Source organism: Rhinolophus sinicus, chromosome 14 (genome assembly GCF_057876585.1).
Source record: "Rhinolophus sinicus isolate RSI-liver-muscle chromosome 14, RSI-T2T, whole genome shotgun sequence".
Taxonomy (NCBI): Eukaryota; Metazoa; Chordata; class Mammalia; order Chiroptera; family Rhinolophidae; genus Rhinolophus; species Rhinolophus sinicus.
In genome coordinates this window covers 33,732,275-33,754,381 of record NC_142514.1, presented here as the reverse complement: position 1 = coordinate 33,754,381, position 22,107 = coordinate 33,732,275, and the positions used below count along the sequence as shown (strand labels likewise).

The 22,107-nt window shown below is 53.2% G+C and overlaps 1 protein-coding gene across 4 annotated transcripts in view; it reads left to right on the top strand.

Moving 5' to 3' along the window:
• Positions 1-22,107, top strand: part of TRABD2B (TraB domain containing 2B) — a 232,505-nt gene that overhangs the window by 196,431 nt on the left and 13,967 nt on the right. For 2 of the 4 annotated variants that reach the window (XM_074334689.2, XM_074334688.2), the window contains exons 5-6: positions 720-810; positions 4,181-4,450. In XM_074334689.2, coding sequence (XP_074190790.2) covers positions 720-810; positions 4,181-4,450 — 361 coding nt within the window. Of the gene's footprint in view, positions 1-719; positions 811-4,180; positions 4,451-12,721; positions 18,220-22,107 lie in introns of those variants that run through there. The other 2 variants (XR_016018629.1, XM_074334687.2) reach the window with 2 other exon arrangements.

Genomic DNA, 22,107 nt, shown 5'->3' with positions numbered 1-22,107 from the left:
AAGGGAACTGCCCGTGGGAATGGGCCACAGGGCAGACACACAGGTGAGGAGGGCGCCGGGGGGCACTGCCCCTCTGTCCACACTGACCAGATGGGGGGACTGAGGCCCAGGGAGCAGGAGGGGCCCGCCAGAGTGCTGACTGCCAGCAGTGACTGTCTCCACAGTCACGTGGCCTCCTGGGGATCCTTTCTGACCTTCCTAACTGGGACTCTTCACTGTGTCCTCAGACCTCCAGCCTGCATCCCGCCGAAGGAGGGTGATTCCCGCTCTCATCAGGGCTGTGGGCTAAATGCTTTGTACCTATACGCACAGTGTCTAGCACAGGGCTGGCCACAGAGCAAGTGCATCATAAAGGTACCCCCCACTAACGGAGTGCTAAAGGCTGTCCCTCCCTGGACAGTGTGGAGCTGGGGCACAGTAATGCTACAGGAAACACAGCCTTCACTATAAGCCAGCCACTGTGCCCATGGTCCTCACGGCCACCCTGGAAGTTGCTGTTACAATCATTCACACTGTACAGATGAGGACACTGAGGCCCAGGACAGTATAACCAGTGAGCAACAGAGCCAGGATTTGGACTCAGGCAATCTTCCCGCTATATCATCCTGCCTCTCAGGAGTCAGGGGACTCAACTTTGGTATAGGTCACTGGCCTGAGGCTGTCCCCAGTTGCTGGTGTCCTGGCATGTGGCCAAGCCTACTTTGTCTCTTGTGTTCCAGGTCACTTTCTGGGGAACAATACAGTCATTGACGTCCTTCGGCAGGCAGGGCTGGAGGTGGAACACACACCTGCAGGGCAGACTATCAACAGGTAAGGAACCCCATGTCTGCAGGGCGTGGGACTGGCTGGCCTGGTGCTGCCGGTCCACAGACCATGCCTGACCAGGGGCCGTGCCTGACCACGGGCCATGCCTGACCACAGGCCGTGCCTGACCACGGGCCGTGCCTGACCACGGGCCGTGCCTGACCATGGGCTGCATGCCTGACCACGGGCCATGCCTGACCACGGGCCATGCCTGACCACAGGCTGCATGCCCGGCTGCACTCTGCCTTCCAGCTCAGGCCTGAAGGGAAAGTTGTGAAGAAACCTCTGGTGAGATGGGGCCCCATAGGGACCAACCTTGACCAGGCGCTCCGGAACGAAGGGACTGCACTAGAAGTGGGGAAATGGGGACGGAGGCTGGTGTGCAGTCTTGGCCAGAGGTATGGGTGGTAGGCTGGGCAGTGGTGGTGGGAATGGGAGGAGAGTCAAGTTTTGAGAGCTGTTCAGGATCTGGAAGTTGTTGATCGGGCAGTGGGAGGACTCTGTAAGGACTACTGGGTAGCTGCCTAACGGACGTAGGGGATTCTGGGGCCCTGAATAGAGATGGGGTTGTGGTCAGAACAAGCAGTGGCCTAGCCTCTTTCCTGTGTCCCAGCACCTCCCCCACCTGGCCCTCACCTTCCTCTGACCACACCTTCCTCATTGCTGCCTCTTAGCTGTGCCCCCACCGCTGACTCTCCTGTCAGGGCAAAGAGCCACATAGTGGCCATCCTCTCATCCTGTGGGAGTTTCCTGTCCCCCCACCAGGCTAGAAGCTGGCTGAGGGCAGGGGCCCCTCTGGGACCCACAGTGCCGGCACCAGGCCAGGCATAATGCAGGTGTCTGGGCAGCACCGGGGTTCAATCACAGGATCCTCAAACTCAGGGGTTCCATGCGGCCTGCGCTCCATCCAACCGTTAGGCAAGAGCAAGAACCTTTCTCACCACCCCACAAGGATGACCAGTGTGACTTCTTTGGACCCTGTCCCTGACATCACAAGATCCAGAGTGCAAAAGAAGCTTGAATAGCATAGCTAATACATGCTGACTTCTCACTGTGCACCGAGCTCTAAGTGCTTTTAATTCATGAGTCCTCATGACAACCCCGTGAGGTAGGAACTATGAGTATCCTCACCTTATAATTGAAGAACCTGAAGCCCGGAGAGGTGAAGTCATTGCAGAAGGACACACACTCGTGCAAATGGCAGCCTAGGGCTTCCCTAAGCTCCTACCCACTCCCTGTACCCCCTCTGGTGGTTGGGGTGGGCTCAGGGGTGGGAGAGCTCAGAAATGGCAGAGGCCTGCTCTTCACTATGCAGAAATGAGGCCCGGGCCACCCAGGGCATTGAGCCTCTGGTCTCCACTCGGGGAAATCGTTCCTCCTGTCTCCATGGGGGAACTTACAAACTCCCTCAAGCTGGACTCCTCCCTCTTCTCATCTTCTGAGCCAACCAGACAATGCTGCTCTTCCTGAATATTTGAGCGCAGTACAAATCAGATTGTACTGGGCCTGGGCGGGCATATGTTTGAGGGGCAAGGGACACAAGGTAAGGTAGCCTTGGAGATAAGGCATTCCACAACTCCTCTTCACAGCCCCCAAGGACTTTCACCTTGAGCTCATTGTGTCCGTCCATGGCAGAGGCCGGGGTGGAGGGCAGGTAGGCTAGATAGGCTGCCTCAGCTCCTATTCATCTAGAGCCCAGGCATTAGAGAACTGTCCTCCCGGTCCTCCCACTTCTCCCCTCCAGGCCCTGCTCCAAGAGCTCTCAGCCTGAGTCTGCAAGTGCAGGCTGAAATCCTGCAGGGGGGAGGGTGAAGGAGCGGGGATGCCGAGGAGGCCCCAACAATAAAAGCCATCATCGGCCACAGGTGCTTCCTGGATCCATCTTTTTGTCTGCCTGTTTTGAATTATCTCCCCAGCAGCTGCGGCATCTCCTGGACCCTGGGAATCTGGGGTTGCCGTGGGGGCTGGGACAGATAGCCTGAGCTGATGGCCTTCTCTCTGTCAAGGAGAGAGAAGCCCCTCACTCATCATGCAAGCAGGAGTGAAATGGGGGGACAGGCCGCTCATTTCCTGGGGTGCTGCCTTTGCAGTTCCCGAAACCATGGCCAACCTTCTCCCAGGGATGGATGACCCCAAAAGGAATTCCATTTGGGCCACGGAGAGGAGAGAATAAAAGGCAGAGGATCAGAGGATGTTCCCAGGCTAATGGGTGTCTGCGTATGGGATGTCAGTTACACACGCACACACACGCACACACGCGCACACACGCACACACACACGCACACACACGCGCACACACGCACACACCTGATCGATGCTTTAGCGCCTGCTACAGCCAAGTCCATTTGCTTGTTGGCCAACATTACACAGAGGCCTGTTATGTGCCAGGCATTTCATCCATCCTCATGACAACCCTATGAAGTAAGTAGCATTGCTAGTCCTGTTTTACAGCTGACTGCTACTGAGACAATTTCGTCACCTGCCCTTCGTCACACAGCCTGTTAGTTGCAGAGCCAGGATGAAAACCCATGTTTATCTACCTCCAGCTCGAGCACTAATCTGCTTAACAATGTCCTGCCTCCCTGAGAAGGTGCTCAGTAAATATGTGTTGGAGGCATGAATGGATGGTTGGACGAATGACACAAGCAGCAATGTTAATATTTAATACTATTTAATTAATAATATTAATTACTAAAATATTTCAGTTGCTTGCTATTTGCCAGGCACTATTCTAAGTGCTTTGCCTGTGTTATCTTACATAACCCTCATGATGCCCCTATGGGGTCTGTGTTGTAATATCCCCGTTTTATAGGGTCGGAGACCGAGGCACAGCAAAGCTACATAACTCACCCAAAGTCCCTCAACCAGAGCTTGTTGGTTGAATGAGACCCAGAGCCAGAGACGTGCCCATGGCTCACTCCCTCACCTCCTACTAGTCTGGGCTCCGATGTCACTTGGCCGCGATCCTTCCCTGCCCAGAACCACCCCGCACCTCTCTCTCTGTCTCTGCTTTATTTGTCTCCCCAGCAGTCATCACCATCTGACATCCTGTATGTCTTACTCTCCATCTGCTGCTTCAGAATATGAACTCTAAGAGGACAGGGACTTTGTTTTGGTCACTGCTTTTGCCCCATTCCTAGAAAAGTGCCTGATGTAAGTAGACGCTCAATATTTGTTGAATCAATAAATGAAAGAATGAGTCCAAGCTCCCCCTCTCCATGCCAGACAATGGTTTTCCTGGACTATTCTCTCTGGGCCCAGCAGGGGCCCTCTGGCATCTGGTCCTGCCATGACCACTTTGCCACTGAATTGCATCCCGTCACATGTGAACGACTTACTTCAACGCATGTACCTCACGTGTTATTACCCTTTCCAGTCCCGCCGCACGGAGCCCTGCGCCTCCACCCGAGGAGACCTCAGCGAGCCCAGCCCTAGTGACCCCAGCTGCTGCCGTCCCCGCAGTGCCCTCGGTGACCCCCACCACCCCGCCTGAGGAAGAAGACCCAGCCCTGTCCCCACACCTCCTGCTCCCTGACAGCCTCAGCCAGCTGGAGGAGTTTGGGCGGCAGAAGAAGTGGCACAAGAGACAGAACAAACACCAGCGACCACGGCAGTTCAATGACCTCTGGGTCCGCATCGAGGACAGGTGAGCTGGCGAGGGGCAGGTCTGCTGGGAGCGGGACATCTCTCCCAGGCAGCCTCCCTCAGGCCCACCCCGGGCCGGGCACACTCTGTCATAAGGAAGCGTGGTATGTGGGTGCCCCAGCAGAAACCTCAGGCTGGCTTGTCCCCATTCGCAAAGGATCCCCCAGTCATCCTTCAGGGTTTATAGAGCACATTCACACTTATTTTTCATTTTTATTCTCAAAATGAGAGCAGACACAATTTTCTCCATTTTAAAGGTGAGGGAATAGACGTTTCCTTCAGGTGCAGTGGACAAAAGTCTGCTTTGCCCTTCGTGTCCTGGGATGCACCTGGTGTGCAAAGCAGCCTCCATTTGTCCCACGAGCCAGAAGGTGAGACCAGGAGAAAATGGGACAGGCTGGCTGTATCAAAAGGCTGTGAGCTCCCTGTGTCTGGAAGGTCTGAATGGCCAACACCCTGGCAGGGAGACTGCAGAGGAAATCCCACTGTGCAGGAGAGAGATGGCAGAGGATGCTTGATGCCCTAATGTTGTGGCCTCGGTCTCAGCAGGGGATGGGGAATTCATGATAAACCTTGTTGAAAATGGGCAAGTGCAGAAATCATCCTGCTGTACTGACACCTCCCTGTCTTCTGCCTGTGTGGCCCTTCCACCACCCTATTCCAGCCCCTCAGCCTGTCTGTCACCAAAGCTCCTGTGGTGATCAGAATGTCATCTTCCAACCTCCGCCTGCAGGCTCAGTACAGAGCAGTTTCCCTAGATTCCGCTTTTGGGCAGGAATGTCCATATTTGGTAAACATCACCAGAGCACCTGGGATGTCCCAGGGAATGACCATTAGTGAAGGGCAGAGTCCTACCCACCATGAGAGTGCAGCCCTGGACATCATGCCCCAGCGGTGGGAATCTCCATCTGGACCCTAAATATCGTCATCCAGCCTTTCCTCAGCATCCCCAGAAAGAATCACCCTGGGCACTTGTGAAACCAGTTCCCAGGCCCCACCGCAGGTCTCGTGAAACAACACCTGCAGGGGCCTGGGGATCCGTGTGGTGAATATGCACTGGCGATTCTTCTGAGCAGCTTTGGAAAATGCAGGCCTAACTCTGCCTTTACAGATGTTGAACCAAGGCCTGGGCTGGGGGGCTCGTCTGGGGTCACACAGGAATCTGGGGCTGCCTCCTACACTATTCACTGCATGCTCCTCCTGCAGCCAGGTCTCTGAGTCATTGACAGGAAGTAGACATAGTCCAGTCCACACTTTCAAAGTACAGGGTATGCATTGTCTTAAAAAGATTTCCAGCAAGTAGGAGTCGAGTCCATTGTCCCTTGCACTGTGCTAGCTCAAAGCGCCTGCCTTGGGTTCCTGGGAAATGCACTTCTGCAGACCCCTCACCAGCCCAGCCTGCCCAAGGCAGAAGCACTGCTGCAGCTGTATTGGCTGCGACACATTTGGCTCCAGGGCCCAGCATGGCCTCCCGGTTCAAACCTGGAGCGAGGGCATAGAATTACCGAGCCACTTCAGGCCTGGGGAGGGCTGCAGGCTGTCCGGAAGGTGCTGGCAGCCCATAACAGCTCTGATCGAGCAGGTCACTCCCTGAACAGTCCTCTGGGCAACCACGAGAGACCCCGCCAGTGGCAGGTCCAGCCCGTGGGATGACAAGAGGCTGTGCTGTCAGCTCCAACAACAGAACCCCAGCCCCTAACCATGTCTGAAAGGTAAATTTGGGCAAATGACTCCAAAACAGTTTCCTTTCTACAACACGTAGCTCTGAAACACAGAGGCTGGTTTCAGGAGAAGAAAACAGCTTTTCTTTGGCAAGAGGGAGCCATTCTCCGTCCCAACAGGTAAATTGTGGTTGGGTAACTTTCTCCCATCTGGTTGGATTGGAGAAGGAAGTTTCCACCAACAGGCGGCCTATTTGTGAAAAGTTTCCCCACCACTTGTGGGACATGTGCCCTGAGCTCCGTGAAAGGCCTGGGTGCAGGGCACAGCTTCTGTCACTCCCGGGTCTTACCCCATCCTCTTCCATTTCTCTCGAGGGGAAGCCTGGGGCCCGTTTGTAGCCGTACTAACCAAACCATTTTCCTTGGAGTTTTAATTCCATTCAGAGTTTTCTCATTTTCCTGCCCCTAAAACCCACTGGAGCCATCATCCCCTTCTCTCCATCCTCTCTCCCCAGCTCACCTTCCACCGCGGATCCTGCAGCAGGGTCCTGACAGGTCTCCTGGCCCTGGCACGTCTCCCCTCCTCCATCTGAGAGTCTTTGTCGCTCCCTGCCACCACTATCTGTTGCCTTCTTTCCCTCCTCACTCACTTCTTCTCCTCCCCCAGATACTGCAGGCCCTGTCCTTGCCAAGCTTTGTGCCTGGCTCCCTCCCCACCTTATACTTGCCTCTCTCTCTGCTGGGGTGGGTGCCCGTGAACATTTGTTGAGCTCCTGCTCTGTGCCAGGCACTTACACCCACCGTATCCCCAGTCTCATCAAGATCCTGGAAGTAGGTCTTGTTTGAAAAATGAGAAAACTGAGGCTCAGCAAGGTCACGTAACTTGCCCAAGACCATGTAATAAGTCAAATGTGGAGTCAGAATCCACACCCAGGTCTGTCTAATGCTAAGGGTCACAGTCATCCACCCACCACGCAAAGACCCCTGCCGCCCTCACCTGGCAAGCGTCTCCTCCATCCTCACCAGGCTGAGGTCTCCCTTCCTGCCACAGCATTCCCTCTCTCTCCTCCCCTGCATTCCCACAGACACTCGTGGGTTTCATGTCCTGGCACAGTCACACAGACCGCAATTCCTCGCTTGTGTTTCGAGGCTGAGATCTGGGTTGGACGTCTGTGGGTCACCGGAGGCATCACTGAGGAAGGAAGGAGAGAGCCAGAGTGGAGGCTGCAAGTGCCTGGCCAGAACACCACCTGGAACAGGCTGGCCTCCCCTCGCCCCTCATTACCCGACATGTAAACACATGGGAGGAAGTTTAGAGAAGCAGCAGCCCATGGCAGGATGATTTATGGGGACCCAAGAAAAGGGCCAAGCCTGTGTCCACAGATGGCTGCATAGTGGTGGTCGAGTGCTCCAGGAACCCCCACATCTGAGAGCCAGGAGGAGGCAGCAGGGCAGGGACCATTCCCACGCTGGCCATGTGCACGGCACCGCCCCAGTGAGGAAGGACCTGTGACAATCCTCGGTTTCTCTTTTTGTGCAATTAGGGTCTTGACTGGTCTCTGCAAGTCATGCCAGCTCTGTTGTTTTCCGAGTCCACAGGTGGTGTGTGCGTGCGTGTGTGTGTGTGTGTGTGTGTGTGTGTGTGTGTGTGTGTGGTGGAGGGTTGGATAAACAAGGGAGCAGATGCTGAGCCACTAGGATTGGAAGGATAGTCATGATGGGGTAGGTGCAGGGAAGAGCTGGGCAAGACCAGAAGCAAGGCACAGAGGTGGGCATCAGTATGTGATGAACCCAGATCCTTGTGGGTGCCACCATGCAGGGGCAGGAGTTGCAGGACACACATGTGCAAGGAGTCATTGCCTTCTGGGCCTCAGTTTCCTCTGAACTTTGAACAGATGACCAGAGTCCCCTCAGAGTTGCAGCCCCTGGGCTCCTGGGCCAGCTCTGTACCCCTCTTGCAGGCCAGCCTTCCTGCCCTAAGGTTCTCCTACCACAGCCAGGCCTTCTCTCTGGTCGAGGGTGATCAGCATCTCTGCAGGAGGCCAGGGCCCTGTCTGATTAGAGATAGAAGATACCCCATGAGAATGGGAAGCAGGAATAAAAGTGAATGAAAGCACAGACAAATTCAGGTAGAAGGAGATTCAAATCCCGGCCCCTCTTTGTACTCGCTTTTTGAAGCTTACAGGGTAAATGAGATGGTGCTTGTAAAAGACTACTAGTGACACTCAGTAACAGTTGTCTCCAGTGTTGGTGGCAAGACTGTGAGCCTGTGACCCTCAGAATCTGGTCTAAGATACCCCCACCTCTCCATCCCCCAGCAGGGCCTTCCGTGGCTCATGGGCCTTCCGTGTTAAATGAGCCACTGGGTGGACAATGCAAAATTGCCCCCACCCCATTTAACAGGAGCTCACTGGCCACGAGCTGGATGCTCAGCCCTCCAGTGTTAAGTGCTGGTGGGGACCAGAGCAGGAAGAGTCTCAGGTCATGGGCAGGCAGGGACAGCTCCACACTGTGATGCAGCTGAGAGAGCCCTGGAGCTATGGTCAACATGCCGGTGCCTACGAAGGAATCCAGTCAGCAATGGCTGGTGAGTCTGGGGCCCTGGAGGTCGGAAGAGATCCTGGAGGCTGAGGGGAGGGTGAAGGCACTGCCAGCAGAGAAGGCCGTATGGCCAAAGGCGTGGAGACTGGAGTGGACTTTAGACACCAGGACGCTGAGCTGCAAGCAAACCCATCCCTTCAGATCTCTGCCAGTGTCTGACTGCTCGGCCCATAGAGGCTGAGCCTCAGGCTGGAAGCACGCACAGGGAGGCCTCCTCCAGCAGGATCCCATACGAGCTCTACCACAGGCAGCAGAGCCACCCATCACCCAGGCCCGGCTGCCCCAGGCTCCATCTCCCCTTTATCTTCTTAGAGCCCGCTCAGGAGGCCACCCAGGGCACAGCCCAGCGGCCCCTTGTGTTGGGAAGAAAGCCACAGCCCTGAGACTCCTAGAACCCAGCCCTGGATGGCTCTTAGAGACTATCTCATAATGAGATTGGCACCCTGCTCCAGGAAGCCCTATGGAGGGGCCCCAGGGGACAGAACGCTGACACTGTCTCAGGCACCAGCCCTGCTTTTCTGTGCTTTATACTTTGGGACGGGGCTTCTGCCTCCCACTGCTCCCCCTCCCCAGGCAGAGGGGCCCTTCCCCACTAGAGGGGCCCTGTCGGCTCAGAGCAGACTCAGCCCCTTGGTGCCAGCCGTCTGCGGAGCCTGGGAACACTCAGAGTGTTTGGTTTGGCTTTGAGGCCACTTTGCCATGAGACGATTTTCCCAGCATGGGTCAGGGGTGGGGGGGCATGGAGGGATCTGGACTGGGGGACTAAGCTTTATGAACAGAGTAGGCAGGGAGGCCGGGCATTTGGAGGGGCTTTCTGCCCCCACCTGCCACCTCCCCCCATTTCCCTGGGACTCCTTCCAAGCAATAAACCCCACTCAGCCTCCAAGGGTTGGTTGGGTGGGGGGCTGCATCTTTGGTTTTCAAAGTGTAAAAGCAGATGCCTTGGGCGCCTTGTGAAACATAGTTTTCATAACTCCTACTTGGTCTTCCTTCTGATAGCCGGTGGGGCTGGCTGTGGCCAACCTGGGCCCCCATTCCGAGCACCCCAGCCTCCTCCCCTGAGGGAAGCCTAACCTCCCTGCTGCTCAAGTTGAAAGGATGGGGCAGCAGCTGGGAGGAACTTTCACAGACTTTTGTGTTGTGTGCAGGGGTGGGGGTCTTTTCATTAGAAAAGAAAGGGAGGGAAGGGGCTGATGTAGTGACCTTTCTGGACAGGGGTTTGCGAGGTCTCAGCAGAAAGCAGCACGCTTCACCACTGTGTCCTCATTTGTGCAGTTAGGAGGGCACCCAAAGACAGGTCGCGCTGGGGAGCCACACTGCCCAGGGCACACCTGTGTACTAGTCTCCTTCAGGCTCGGTTTCCTCATCTTGGAAATGGGAATCATAATAGATGGCACATGTAGCATCAAGCACAGTGTCTGCCTGCACAGAAGAAACACTCCATGAATGGAGGATGTTATTCGTGGGAGACACAGATGCGAACATATTAATTATGATGCTAAAAATAGCCAACATCATGCAGCGCTTCTGCTGTGCCTGGCACCGTTGTAAGCACTGCACAGAAACCCATCCAAACTTCGTGTGCACAAATAGATGCCTGTGACACAATGTGATCCGAGAGAAATGTACAGTGTTTTATGGGAGCCTGAAGTCTCCCAGGTGGCATTGGGGGATAGAGGTCAAAGAGGCCTCTATGCGAGAGGACATTGAATCACCATTCAAAGGTGAGTAGGAAACTGGCCAGAGGACATTAGATGTGACTGGAGAGGGTGGTGGGTGCTGGGAAAGCCAGCAAAGGAGAAGTCAGCTGCACAAGACCACGACAGGTATCCGGTGGCCTGAAGCATGGGGTGGGAGGCAGAATAGGCCAGATTTTGTGGGTTCTAAGGGGTATCCAAAGCCACCTGGTCTGCCCCCTCACCTCCCTTTCCAAACGCACACTCTGTATTGAAGAACATCTCTCTTCTGTCCCCTGTGCATGACAAGAGTTGCTCCCTTCTCTCTTGATAGGTCCTCTGGGGGGTTTTAAAGACAGGAGCACAGACTCCTGGTTCAGAAGACCCTCATACAAGGACTCGGCAGGTTCTTGTGGTCAGAATATGACCAGGAGTAGAGAGGGAGAGACCGGGCAGGGAGTGGGCACCCTTCCATGACTCAGGGCGTCTGGACCCCTACTCCCAGAGCAGAGGTCCCAGTCCATATGGAGGCAGGGTTGTGCTTGATGACCCCAGGCTCCCCTGCTCACTCATCTCCCAGGCTGAGACTGAGCCAGGCTGTGTAAGAGGCACCCAGCCAGGATGGTAATGGGTCTGGGCGATTGCAGTGATGACTACAGAACTCACCCTGGCGATTATAGTCAATTGCTGGGACCTTGTGCCCAGGACACGGAAACTCAGGCCAGGGCGGGTCAGGGGACTCCCCAATGACCCAGAAAGTGAGCAGCTTGTCGGGGAAGGAGGATAAGCCCTGGAAATCGGAGTTGTGTCCCCACATGGAGGAAGCCGCCCACAGTGCAGACATTGGAGAGGGGCACTCTACCCGTCCATTCACCAGCTGCTAGTGACCACCTACTGTGTGCCCCCTGCCAGGTGTCCTGAAGCGAGTGACTTAACCCCTCTGTGCCTCTTTTTTTTCAAAATTAAAACGGGGGATGATAGTCGTGTCTGCCTCACAGTGTTGTCCTGAGGATTAGAGGTTAATGCACGTGAAGTACTTTGCCAAGAGCTGGCCCAAGGCCCAATTCTGTAAGTACTTCTCCAGCCTGCTGGGAGCACCCTCAGCTATGTGCAAGATAGACGCGCAGCCTTCACAGTTGACTGTGGTTTCACCTCCTCTGGGAAGCCTTCCTGCCCCTGCACTGAATCAGAGACGCTCTGTGTCCCCCGCCCCTCTGGAGTGATGGGGCTTGTTGGGTCCTCTGTCTGTGTCTCCATCTGCCTCCCACCGCCTGGGGCTGCACAGGGCACCTGGCCCATAGCTTCTGAAGCCCAGCCCCTTTCTGTAAACCAGCTCCTTGGCCTTCTTAACCCTTGTGGCCTCTCTTTCTTGTCTCTATCACTGTCCCCTCCCTTCCTTAGTCCCTGTCCCTCTCTTTGTTCATCATTTCCTATCTTTCTTTCCAGGACTTGAGCTGGTGACCTGGTCCTGCACCCTGCCTGGCCCCTGTCCTACGCTCCGTTTCCCAAGCCACGAAGTGCTAGCCTCAGCCTGCCAATTCCTTCTGCACTTAATTTCTTTTTCTTTCTCTCTGTCTCACTCTTTCTCTGTCTCTCTCCTTCCCTTTCTTTCACATATGCTTTCTTGAGCCAAGATCCTTACCCATTACCTCCAAAACTGGATTCTATGTTTATAAGTGCGCGAAGACCTGCACCTTTCACTAAAACTCCCTGTGGTTATGCGAAAGGAGACCAACCCCAGGGCTCCATGGAGGTGCCACCTCCACTTCCTCTGTGACCTGGTCACCATGTAACCTCTCTGAGCCTCAGTTTTATCATCTGGTGAAAGGGTGTAATGACTGCCACTGTGAAGATTTGCTTTGAGAACCAAAGATACTCTGAACAAATGGTAGCTGGGACAATGAGATGGGAGGGGATTGTTTGTGTTTTGTTTTCTGTTTATTTGAGACAGAGGAGAGGAGGGCAGCAGAAGGGCCAGGACACCTGTGTACGTGGGTGTGGAGGCTGCTGGCCCCACTGTGACCCCAGATTGAACCCTCTTTAATTATTTCTGCCTAGGGCCCAGTTCTCTCAAGTGGTCCCGCTTGAGGCCTATGGCCTCCAGTGCCTCGCCCACCCCTGAGCTTGGCATAGCAGGGTGAGTGTGTCCTCAGGAGCTCAGCCAGCTGGCTGTGGAGCTCTGGGCTGCTCACTTTCCCTGTCTGAGCCCCTTGTTTTCTTCTCCATTTTATAAGAAAAAAATAAATCTAATAAAGTCAGGTCTGAACCCTAAGGCCACAGCGCAGGATGGGGCTACTGAGCGGTCACTCAGTTTCATGTGTTTTCTCCTTCCAGCACCACTGCCTCGCCGCCCCCGCTGCCCCTCCAGCCCACGCATAGCTCCGGGACTGCCAGGCCCCCCTTCCAGCTCTCCGACCAGCTCCAGCAGCAGGAAGAGCCAGGGCCAGCCAGCAGTTCAGTGCCTGCCTGCTCACAGCCCGCCCTGGGCCTCCTACCCGCCATCGCTGCCAGCATTGCAGCCCCCTTTCTTCTGCACACCCTTGGGCCCTCATGACCTTGACGGCCCCATGCAGAGAAGCCAGAGAAACTATAGGAGGGTCTGCGGCCACACCCCACTGCCTCTGCCACCACCTCCAGGGGTGCCTGACCCCTCACGGGCAGTCCAGACGGGATCCGTTAGAACACTAGAGCTTTATTGTACCTGAGTTACATCTTCTTTTTTGTAGAAGGATCTTAATTTCCCATAGTGCTATGGGGCTCTTTTGTAAAATATGTGTCCATATTAAAAAAGAAAAATGTATTTATTCTACCGATAAAACTATTTTTATGTGGCCTATGTTAATAACCCCTTAACTAGCCCCAATGCCAACCCAGGCTGTCAGGACATCCGCGACCTCATGCGAACCGTGGCTTTGAACTGGCTTGCTCCTGGATCAACGGAAGCCTCCAGTGTCTGGGTTTGGCTTCTCCCACTGTGGGGACCTCAGAGGGAGGGGCAGGAAGACAGGCTTTTGTGAAGCTAGATTTGGGAGCCAGAGATGTGAATGCTGACGGTCCTTCCCTCCCCGGGATGCATCCTAGGGCAGGGAAGATACTTTCGGAAAGAGAATGCTGCTATTTTGAAAACCCTGGGTGTCTGTGAATGGACCTCCAGAGCTCTTGGTAAGTGTTTCAACCAAAGCACTGGGGTGGGATGTTGGTGCTGAGGGAGGTGGTCCCCCAGCCCCATGTGACCGATGGTTAAACTGAGATCCAAAGAGAGGAAGGTGGTTGTCCAAGATCACAAAGCAAGTGGGAGATCCAGGATGTGAATCCAGACCTCTCTCTGTTCTGATAGCATTAATCCAGCTTTAGTTATAGGAGAGGCTACTGAAGTCAATGCCAAATGGAATGAGCGGGGCCGAAAAACAGGAGTGAGTACAGAAGGTCAATTTTAAGGATGCGGGCTCTAGGAGTCACGTATTAATAATAATCATAATGAGAGCCACCATTTGTCCTAAGCCTGCAGTGTGGCAGGCACTTTGCACACTCACTTTATCACTGATCCTCACACCAGTTCTGTGAGATGCAATTATCCTCATTTCACAGATGAGAAAACTGAGACCCCTAAAGAGGTAAAGGGACTTGTTCAAGGTCACCCAGCCAGGACGTGGCCCCTGATCAATGTGATTCAATATCAATGCTTGTCTCCTGGACCATATTCTGCCACATTCTCTCTGCACAGGGAAGCTCCAAGGGAGGCGAGTCTCACCTAAGTGGGCCAGCACAAGCTTCTTACTACAGCCAAAGAGACTGTTTGTCCACAGTTACTTAAGTTGGTCACTCTGGCAAGCTCTTTGTGAGTGCTGTGTGTTCCATGCCCCAGCTTGCCGTATCTTGGAGCTAATAAGAGGCTCTCCTGCCAAATCAGAGACTAGGAAGTGAGGGATAACTGTGGGGGACCTGGGGAGGCAGACAGCCATATGGGGGCAGGTAGGCTCAGCGAGACTAACCTAGTTCCTCTGCCCCCAAGGTAGTGACTGGGAAGGCAGAGGACCCAATTTGACTGCCTTTCAGTTGTGAACTCTCACTGGGCTGGTGGCTCATCAATAACAGAGTCCTGGAACCTGAGAGCAGAAAGAACCCCTCATTTGACAGAAAATAATAACCATAAGAGTTATTAGGCCCATAAGGCCCAAAAAGGGGAGGCATTTCCCCAACGCTGTATAGCTGGATGTCTGCGGACTCCCAGACCAGTTCTTTCCAGCATCACTGTACCGTGGGTTCCCCTGGCAGGCCTGGTAGTGACTGATTAACTCTAGTGCCATCGTACCCTGCTAGGCAGCTATCTCTCTTCTGAGATCATAGAATTCAGGACAGCTCATTGTATGGCCAGAGGTCCCACTGGCATCTTGGCAGGCAGCTGGAGTCTTTTCAACTCAGCCCCGGATGGATGTGTTTGAGCTTGAGACCTGGCAGGAGCCCTGAGGGTCCAGTCAGCCCATGGGCACCATGCTGTAAACTGAACTTGACCTCAGCCAGGGCTGGAGTCATTTTATCCTTGGCAGAAATGTGACTTCCTATTTCTGAGCGGGAAGGGGCTTAGCTGACTTATAAAGCAGGCTCAGAAGGCCTGGGGGACATCAAACACATCTTGCCGAGCAATTTGGATGAGATAAGTGTAAAGGAATTAGAAACACACAGACCAGATTTCCCTCTGTTCGGGGCAGAGTGTGGCATGCGATGTATTGAGATGGAACTTGAGGTTAATTAAAGATGAAGCATTTGGGTAAACAGCCCAGGCACCTGACTGCGTGCCCAGATCTGTGCCAGGCACAGAGCCAAAGAGGTAAATTAACGCTGTGTGCGATTATCGAGCACATGCAACGCCAGGCTCCATGTTGGGCCCAAATTGAGCCCCCTTTCCTAACCTACAGGAACTCATCATCGAGATGGGCAAGCAGTGAAGTCCTATGTTCCTAGAAGCAACTTAGAGGTTATCCTCTCAAGGCCCCAACCAGGCAGATTCAGCCCTAGTCTTATCCACTTCCCTCTTCTGGGCATATTGGAGGATTCCAAACTCTCTCTGTCACCAAGCACTCAAACTTTTAAAGAAAGATGAATGGGCCGACTGATTACATGTACATGTGCTGATGGGACAGTCAGAGCCAATGTGGGTCAGACATGTGCAGCCTAAATTCACTGATCCCTGAGGACCACCCACTGGTCAGGGTTTGAAATGAACTGAACTTGCTGACTTATGTCCCAGAAGACCCAAGGCACATATACGGAAATCGGCATGGCTGGGGCACATGATATCTCTCATCCGAGGCTGGAGAGCAGCCACTCACACGCTTGGAAATGATCTATCCACCACCACGGACATTTTGTCTAGCACATTCTGGTGCCCTTGTTCTGAGAGTATCACGTACATTTCTTCGGTCTTTCACATTTGACCTTGAAGCAGGCAGAGAAGATGAATGGACTAAGCCCAGCAGGTTAAGTGACCTGAATGAGGTTAGGCAGCATATTAGTGATGACCCCGTGTCTCAGGAGACCTGACTGAATGACCAAGGAGCTTTCTGGGGCTGGTCAGCATAGCTATGACTTTCAGTCTTCCTCCAGGCTGCTCTGACACACCAGCAGCCAGGTGAAGGCAGGGACAGTGAAGATATATGAGTCAGATTGCAAGAAGCTGCCAGAGGTCCACTGAGGTTCCCCCCAGCTCTGAGACTCAAAAATCTGGAATCTGTGAAGCAAACAATTGCTGACGGTCAAGTTTGCCATTGCATTGAAAGGCTATTAGAAAATTTTCCTCTCACTGAGTGCTCTGTCATCTATCATACTTCCTGGCCTCAGCCAGACTTGGGCAAACCTACAGGCTGAAGACCCTGGTCCCACCTGCCCAGTCTCCAGTCTGGTACCATTGTCACAACAGATCTCAAGGAAAAGTCCTCCACCAAAAAGAAAGCTTATGAAAAACACCATGAAGGACAAGAGGAGTTCTACCTGGAAACTGCAGCTTTGATGGCATCCTGTGTGGCAGAGAACAGAATTAGAGCTGGTGATAATGTTTCAGTGACCATGGGATAAGATCCAAAGTCTTCGGCCTGGAATTCTAGACTCTCCATGATCTGGCCCTGCTGACCTTGCCAGCCACATCTCTCATCTTTCCCACTCTGTGTCTGGCCAGACTGAATCATATCTGTCATTTCTAGAATAGGCAGGATGTTTCCTACATGCCGTTTCCTAGGCCTAGAGACTCCCTTCTTTTATTCTTAACTGCTCATCCTTTGAGGATCAACTCAGATGGTACCTCCTCCAAGAAGCCCTCTAAGATTACTTTGTGCTTTCTTAACATCTATCACAACTCCCCCCAATCAGCGTTGGGACTGTCTAATTGTGTCTCTGCTCCTCTATTGGACTGTGAGCTCCTCGATGGCAAGGGTCATGTGAATTCATCTTTGCATCCTCATCTGACACAAAGATGGCACTCAGTAGATGTGTAGAGAGAGACGGAGAAAGAAAGGAATGAAGGAAGGAAAGGAAAGAGTCAGGCATTAGTTCTGCTAGTGGCGTAGTCGCTACAAAGCCAGCGCTGTCCGAGGATGGACAGGTGCCCCTTCAGGTGGTGAGTTTCCTGTCAGGAGAGGTGTGTGGGCAGGGGCAGTAAGCCCACGGGCCGGAGATATGGTAGAGAGTTGCTGTCTTGGCAAGGGACTGGGGCCCATGACACTGAGAGTCCCTCTTGGCTCTGTAATGCTCAGGTTCTTTGAACATTGTTATTTCTCCAAAAATTCATCAAAGCAGCCAAAAATATCACCCAGGCTGTCTGTCTAAACCAATAAGCTTCAGGAATCAGTCCAGGCTTACACCTCCCTATTCTTCAGCAGCCCAGCTGGGCCAGACATGAATTGGCAGGCTTGCCGGCTGCCCTGGGGCAGGGAGACTTCTGGGCCTTGGGGGAGGGCTGGACTAGCACCCAGGCCCCTGGTCCCCGCTCGGAGCTCCTTGTCTCTCGACTTGGGGGAAGGAAGTGAGGAGTCATGAGAATGGGTCGAGCCCTACCTGGCCCTTTCTCGGGAGCATCAGCACACCCTCACTGCCCCCCTTCCCATCCTTCCACTGACTGTGGCTCTTCCTCTCCAGAAATACTCTGGCGATTCCTTCACTTTGCTAGGTGACCTTGGGCAAGTCCCTGAGCCTCCATTTCCTCATCTGTCAAATGGAGACCTTGTTTCCTGCCTGGGCTGTTCTGGAGGGAATGGGTGAATGTCGTGTGCAATCGTGGGGCTCCATGAAGATGAGACCCCACCCCTCCCCAGGCTCAGTGTCCAGCTTTCCTCCCGGGACCCACGGGCTGCTGTGGGATTGGAAGCATGTGGCAGGCAGGAAAAGCAACGGAGTAGCACACCTTGAAGTGCCCCTCCATCCCAAGTCCCGTTAGGGGGAAGTGGGTTTTGAATGGGACCTGAGACTAAGAAGTTTCCAGTGAGGCTCTCAGACACCTTGGGTCCAGAGAGGCTGGAGCAGCAGGGGCTGACTCTTGGCCAAGGGAGATTCTAGCCCAGAATAGGGGAAGCCAGAGCCTCTGCCCCACTCCTGGGCCTCAGAGAGATTGCAGAAGGTCCTGACCTGACTCTCACTGTGTGACACAAACGTCAGAACTTAATGTATTTGAAAGGTATTCGTAATGCTGTTCTTTCAATCACCTCTTCCCTCACCTCTGTGAATTATCATGAAGAGTTCTTTAAGAATATAATAGAAGACAAAGAAAGATGCTATTAATGTTATTTTGCCAAAAATATTTTTGTAGCATAATATATTAATAAAAGACATTATGAATTCAATAGGATGGCGTCTCTGTGTGCTGACGGCTCCCCTCATCCTGCCAGAGAACATTTGGGAAAATTGCCTTTGTTGGGACAGCCAAGACCTGAGGCAGTGATGGAGAGAAACTGGGGCAGGCCCATTTTCCATGCAAAACCTCGGGCAGGTTCTGGGAGGGTGGTTTGGGCAAGGCTCGAGAGGCCTCATGCTGAGTGGGGTCCAGATAGCCCTCTCCAGCCAGAATGAACTGCCCACAGCCCTAGGTAGGAGTTGCTCACTTGAGTAACAAACCTAAAACCTGGGGTTTCACCCTCCCTTTCTCTTTCTCCCTCAGTCCCCAAGACCTACTGCTTTTTCCTTATTCATCCTTCTACCTGTCTACATCCCCACAGCTCCAGCCCAGCGCAGACCTCTTCACCTTCCTCTGAACTGCTGCCAAGTGCAGCTGCGTCCCCTCTCCTCTCTGCAGTCTACATGAGCTCTATAAAGCACAAAAGTGACCACATATCTCCCCTTCTTTTAAAATACTAGTGAAGGGGCCACCAGCATCTCTGAGAAGCCCAGTGATGGTTACCCTTCATAGCACTTGGTGAGAGACAGGGCAGGTCAATGAGAAGTTTGGAGTGGGAAAGATCTCTGTGTTCTGAAAGCCCAGAGCCTTCACCAGAGACAAGTCACTGGCTGTGGTTAGTGAGTGCTAGCTGGCTCCTACTAAGAGTAATGGGGCCTGCAGGTGGTGAGCCCACCCTTCAGACAAAAGTAATGATGCAAGTGGAAGCTAACATTTATTGAGCATTTATTATGTACCAGACAATGTTCTGAGCATGCATGAGTCTTATTTCCTTCTCACACCAGCTCTTTCTACCTCTATTTTACACATGAACTGAGAGACAGGGAGGTTAAGTAACTTGTAAAGGCTGAAGCCAAGAGTGGAATCTAACTGATCAAGCTCCAGACCTACAAGTGTTTTCTTAACTGTAACTCAGCTATGCTGTGATGTTATGTGTGGGCTGTGGCCTGTGAGGTGGGCAGGGAGGCGTCCACATCCCCATTTCACAGGCCAGGTAGGTGAGGTCAGGACCCCTCCGAGGCCCAATGCAGTGAGCCTTTCCCGTGTCCTGGGCCTGCCCAAACTTTTGTCCCACCCACTAACTAGATGGAGCCGCTGGGACGCCCGCCCAGAACGGGCTTCAGGCTGACCTCTGCGGTGTGAGTGCGCCTGCTGTGGCCCATAACCCCGGGTCCTCTATCCCTCACACACCAGCTGCTCTCAGGAAAGGAGGCTCCTGTCATCCACCCTCCTGGAAGTTCAGTGGGAGAGTGAGGCCTCGTCCTTCTTTGGGGTACATAGTCCTCAGTTCAAGTGCCCTCTGGAGAAGAAGTCGTGGCCTAGAAATGGGGTCTCAGACACGATGGAATGGGTGGCTGAGGGGACCAGGGACTCCGCAGAGCCCTTGACACACTTCTGTCCATAGGGCAGCAGGTGGCAAGAGGGGAAACACAAGTCTTTGCACCCCTGTGCCTAGTATACTCGAGTGTCTGCACCTTCTAACCTGGGAGCCCCAGCCCACCCCTCCTACCCTGAGTTCTGAGTTGGTTCCTGCTGAAGTGCTATTCTCAGGAGACTCCAGATGCCCCATCTGACATTATTAGACCATTAGATTCAGGGGGGCCCATCTCAGCTCCAAATCTCTGTGGGGCCACCTCCAACAGGAAGCTTCTCTGTACAGCTCCAGGGCTCAGAGCGAGGCCCATGGAGGAATCTACAGGGAGATGGAGAAGAGCTTCCCGGTACCAGGACATGCTGCTGAGATACGGAGTTCTCCAACATGAGAGGTGTGTGACGGGGAGCTCTCGTTGGAGAAAGGATACCCTCCCCTGGGCAGAGGCTGGCTGGCTGGCCATCTCCATCTCCTTCTCCCTCGCTCTCGCTCTCGCTCTCGCTCTTGCTCTTGCTCTCAGTTGATCTCTCATGGCTCTGCCCTCAGTCCCTCTCCATCTTTCTATGTGCTCTGAGGCCCCTTCCAGTCACCCCTGAACATTTAGGGCTTTACAGTTCAACCTTTCGGAGGCACCATCAATGTCTGGCAGCAGATGGCCCCCTGTGATGAGGATGACAGATCCTGAGCTCCAGCCCCAGCTCTGTAGTGACCTACTATGTGACCTGGGGCAAGCTCTGCCCCTCTCTGGACCTCAGCCTCCTTATTTGCATGAAAAGAGGTGGAGCAAATTGTATTCACTAAACTTCCTTTGAAAAAGAGCAGTGTCTTTGTGTAGAAGACAGCCTTCATGGGGGCTTGGGTAGGAAGAAAACCTACTTTCTCCCACGACAGAGGATGTGGAGGGCAGATACACTTTATGACTAAGGGGAAGAATTTTGTCATTTTGCTCCTGAAAAAAGAGGGCAAGAGAAAGAAAGAAGAGAACAATAGAAGAGGAACTAGGAAGATAGAGAGAAACTGAGGGAGGTGGGAACAACGCCTGCTTCATGGGGAGAAAACATACAGATAGTAGTCATTTTCCTGGCTGCCATGAGAGCCATTTTCCTGGCTGCCTGGCTGCCTTGCTCCATTTGCTCTGCCAATTGCCAGTAAATCTCCACTGCTTGTGAAGATTTGGGACAGGGGACAACCATGGAAGAAGCTGACTTACACGGGCAAATTGACATGGGGTGAAGCAGAGGAGTCGAGTTCAATGACAGGGAGCTGGATGCCAAGAAGATCACAGCAGTGTAAGTCCCGGGGGATCACGAACTCTCGGAGGGCTTGGACCCCAGCCACAGAGCTGGGTGTCCAGGATGCTCTTTATCAGATATGTTGGATCAGGAATGCCCTGGCCGCACCTGAGTTGCCAGTGGACAGAGATAACAAGCTTGGACCTGCCAGCCTTGGGCTTCCATGAGCTAAGGGCTGCAGGAGCTGCAGAGCTCACTGAGTCTGCAGGAAGCCCTCCCACCTCAGCACTACCTTCTAGGGCGGCCACAGTAGAGAAAACACCCTGGCCTCGCTGAGGGAGCGGCCGGATTCAGGCTGGGCCAGGCTGGGTGGGGCAAGGGTGGGGGGCCTCCAGTTGCTGCTCACCCCAGCCAACAAGTCAGCCAGACTAGGCTGGCCACTGTTACAGCATCATAAAAAGAAATTATTTTCAGAAAATATTCATAAAACCCTGTTTTATGTCAGTTCTGGGCTTGCAAAATAGTTCCTGTGTTTTCTTTTTTAGTATTTTCCATTTCTTCCTCCCTAATCAGTCACAAAAAGGGAATGATAAAATTTCCAACCTGAAGACACAAGCCCCTAGGCAAGGATTGGAAACTCCCAGGCTCCCCAGAAGGTGGCTTCCTAATTCTCACCACCTCCTTTTCCCTGAGACTCTGGAAGGGTGGGAGGGGCTGAGCAGGACCTTAACACATGGGCTGAGGAGAGGAATGCAGGAGGAGGTAGGTGGAAGAGAAAGAAAACACACAGAAAGATGGAGTGGAGATCCAGAGAAGGGGAGAGGGATCAACAGAGAGACAAAGACAAAGGAGGGAAAGATACCGTGTTTCCCTGAAAATAAGACCTATCTGGACAGTCAGCTCTAATGCGTCTTTTGGAGCAAAAATTAATATGAGACCCGGTCTTATTTTACTATAATGTAAGACTAGGTCTTAATGTAATATAATAATATAATATATAATATAATATAATAATATAATATATAATACCAGGTCTCATTAATTTTTGCTCCAAAACATGCATTAGAGCTGATTGTCCGTCTAGGTCTTATTTTCGAGGAAACATGGTAGATAGTACTGGAGAGAGATAAAAAGGAGAATAAAAAAGACTAGTTGGAAGACACTTGGGTGGAGAGAAAGTAAAGCACAGATGAGAAGGGTCAAGATGGAGGGACAGGACCAAGTGGAACTGGATCAC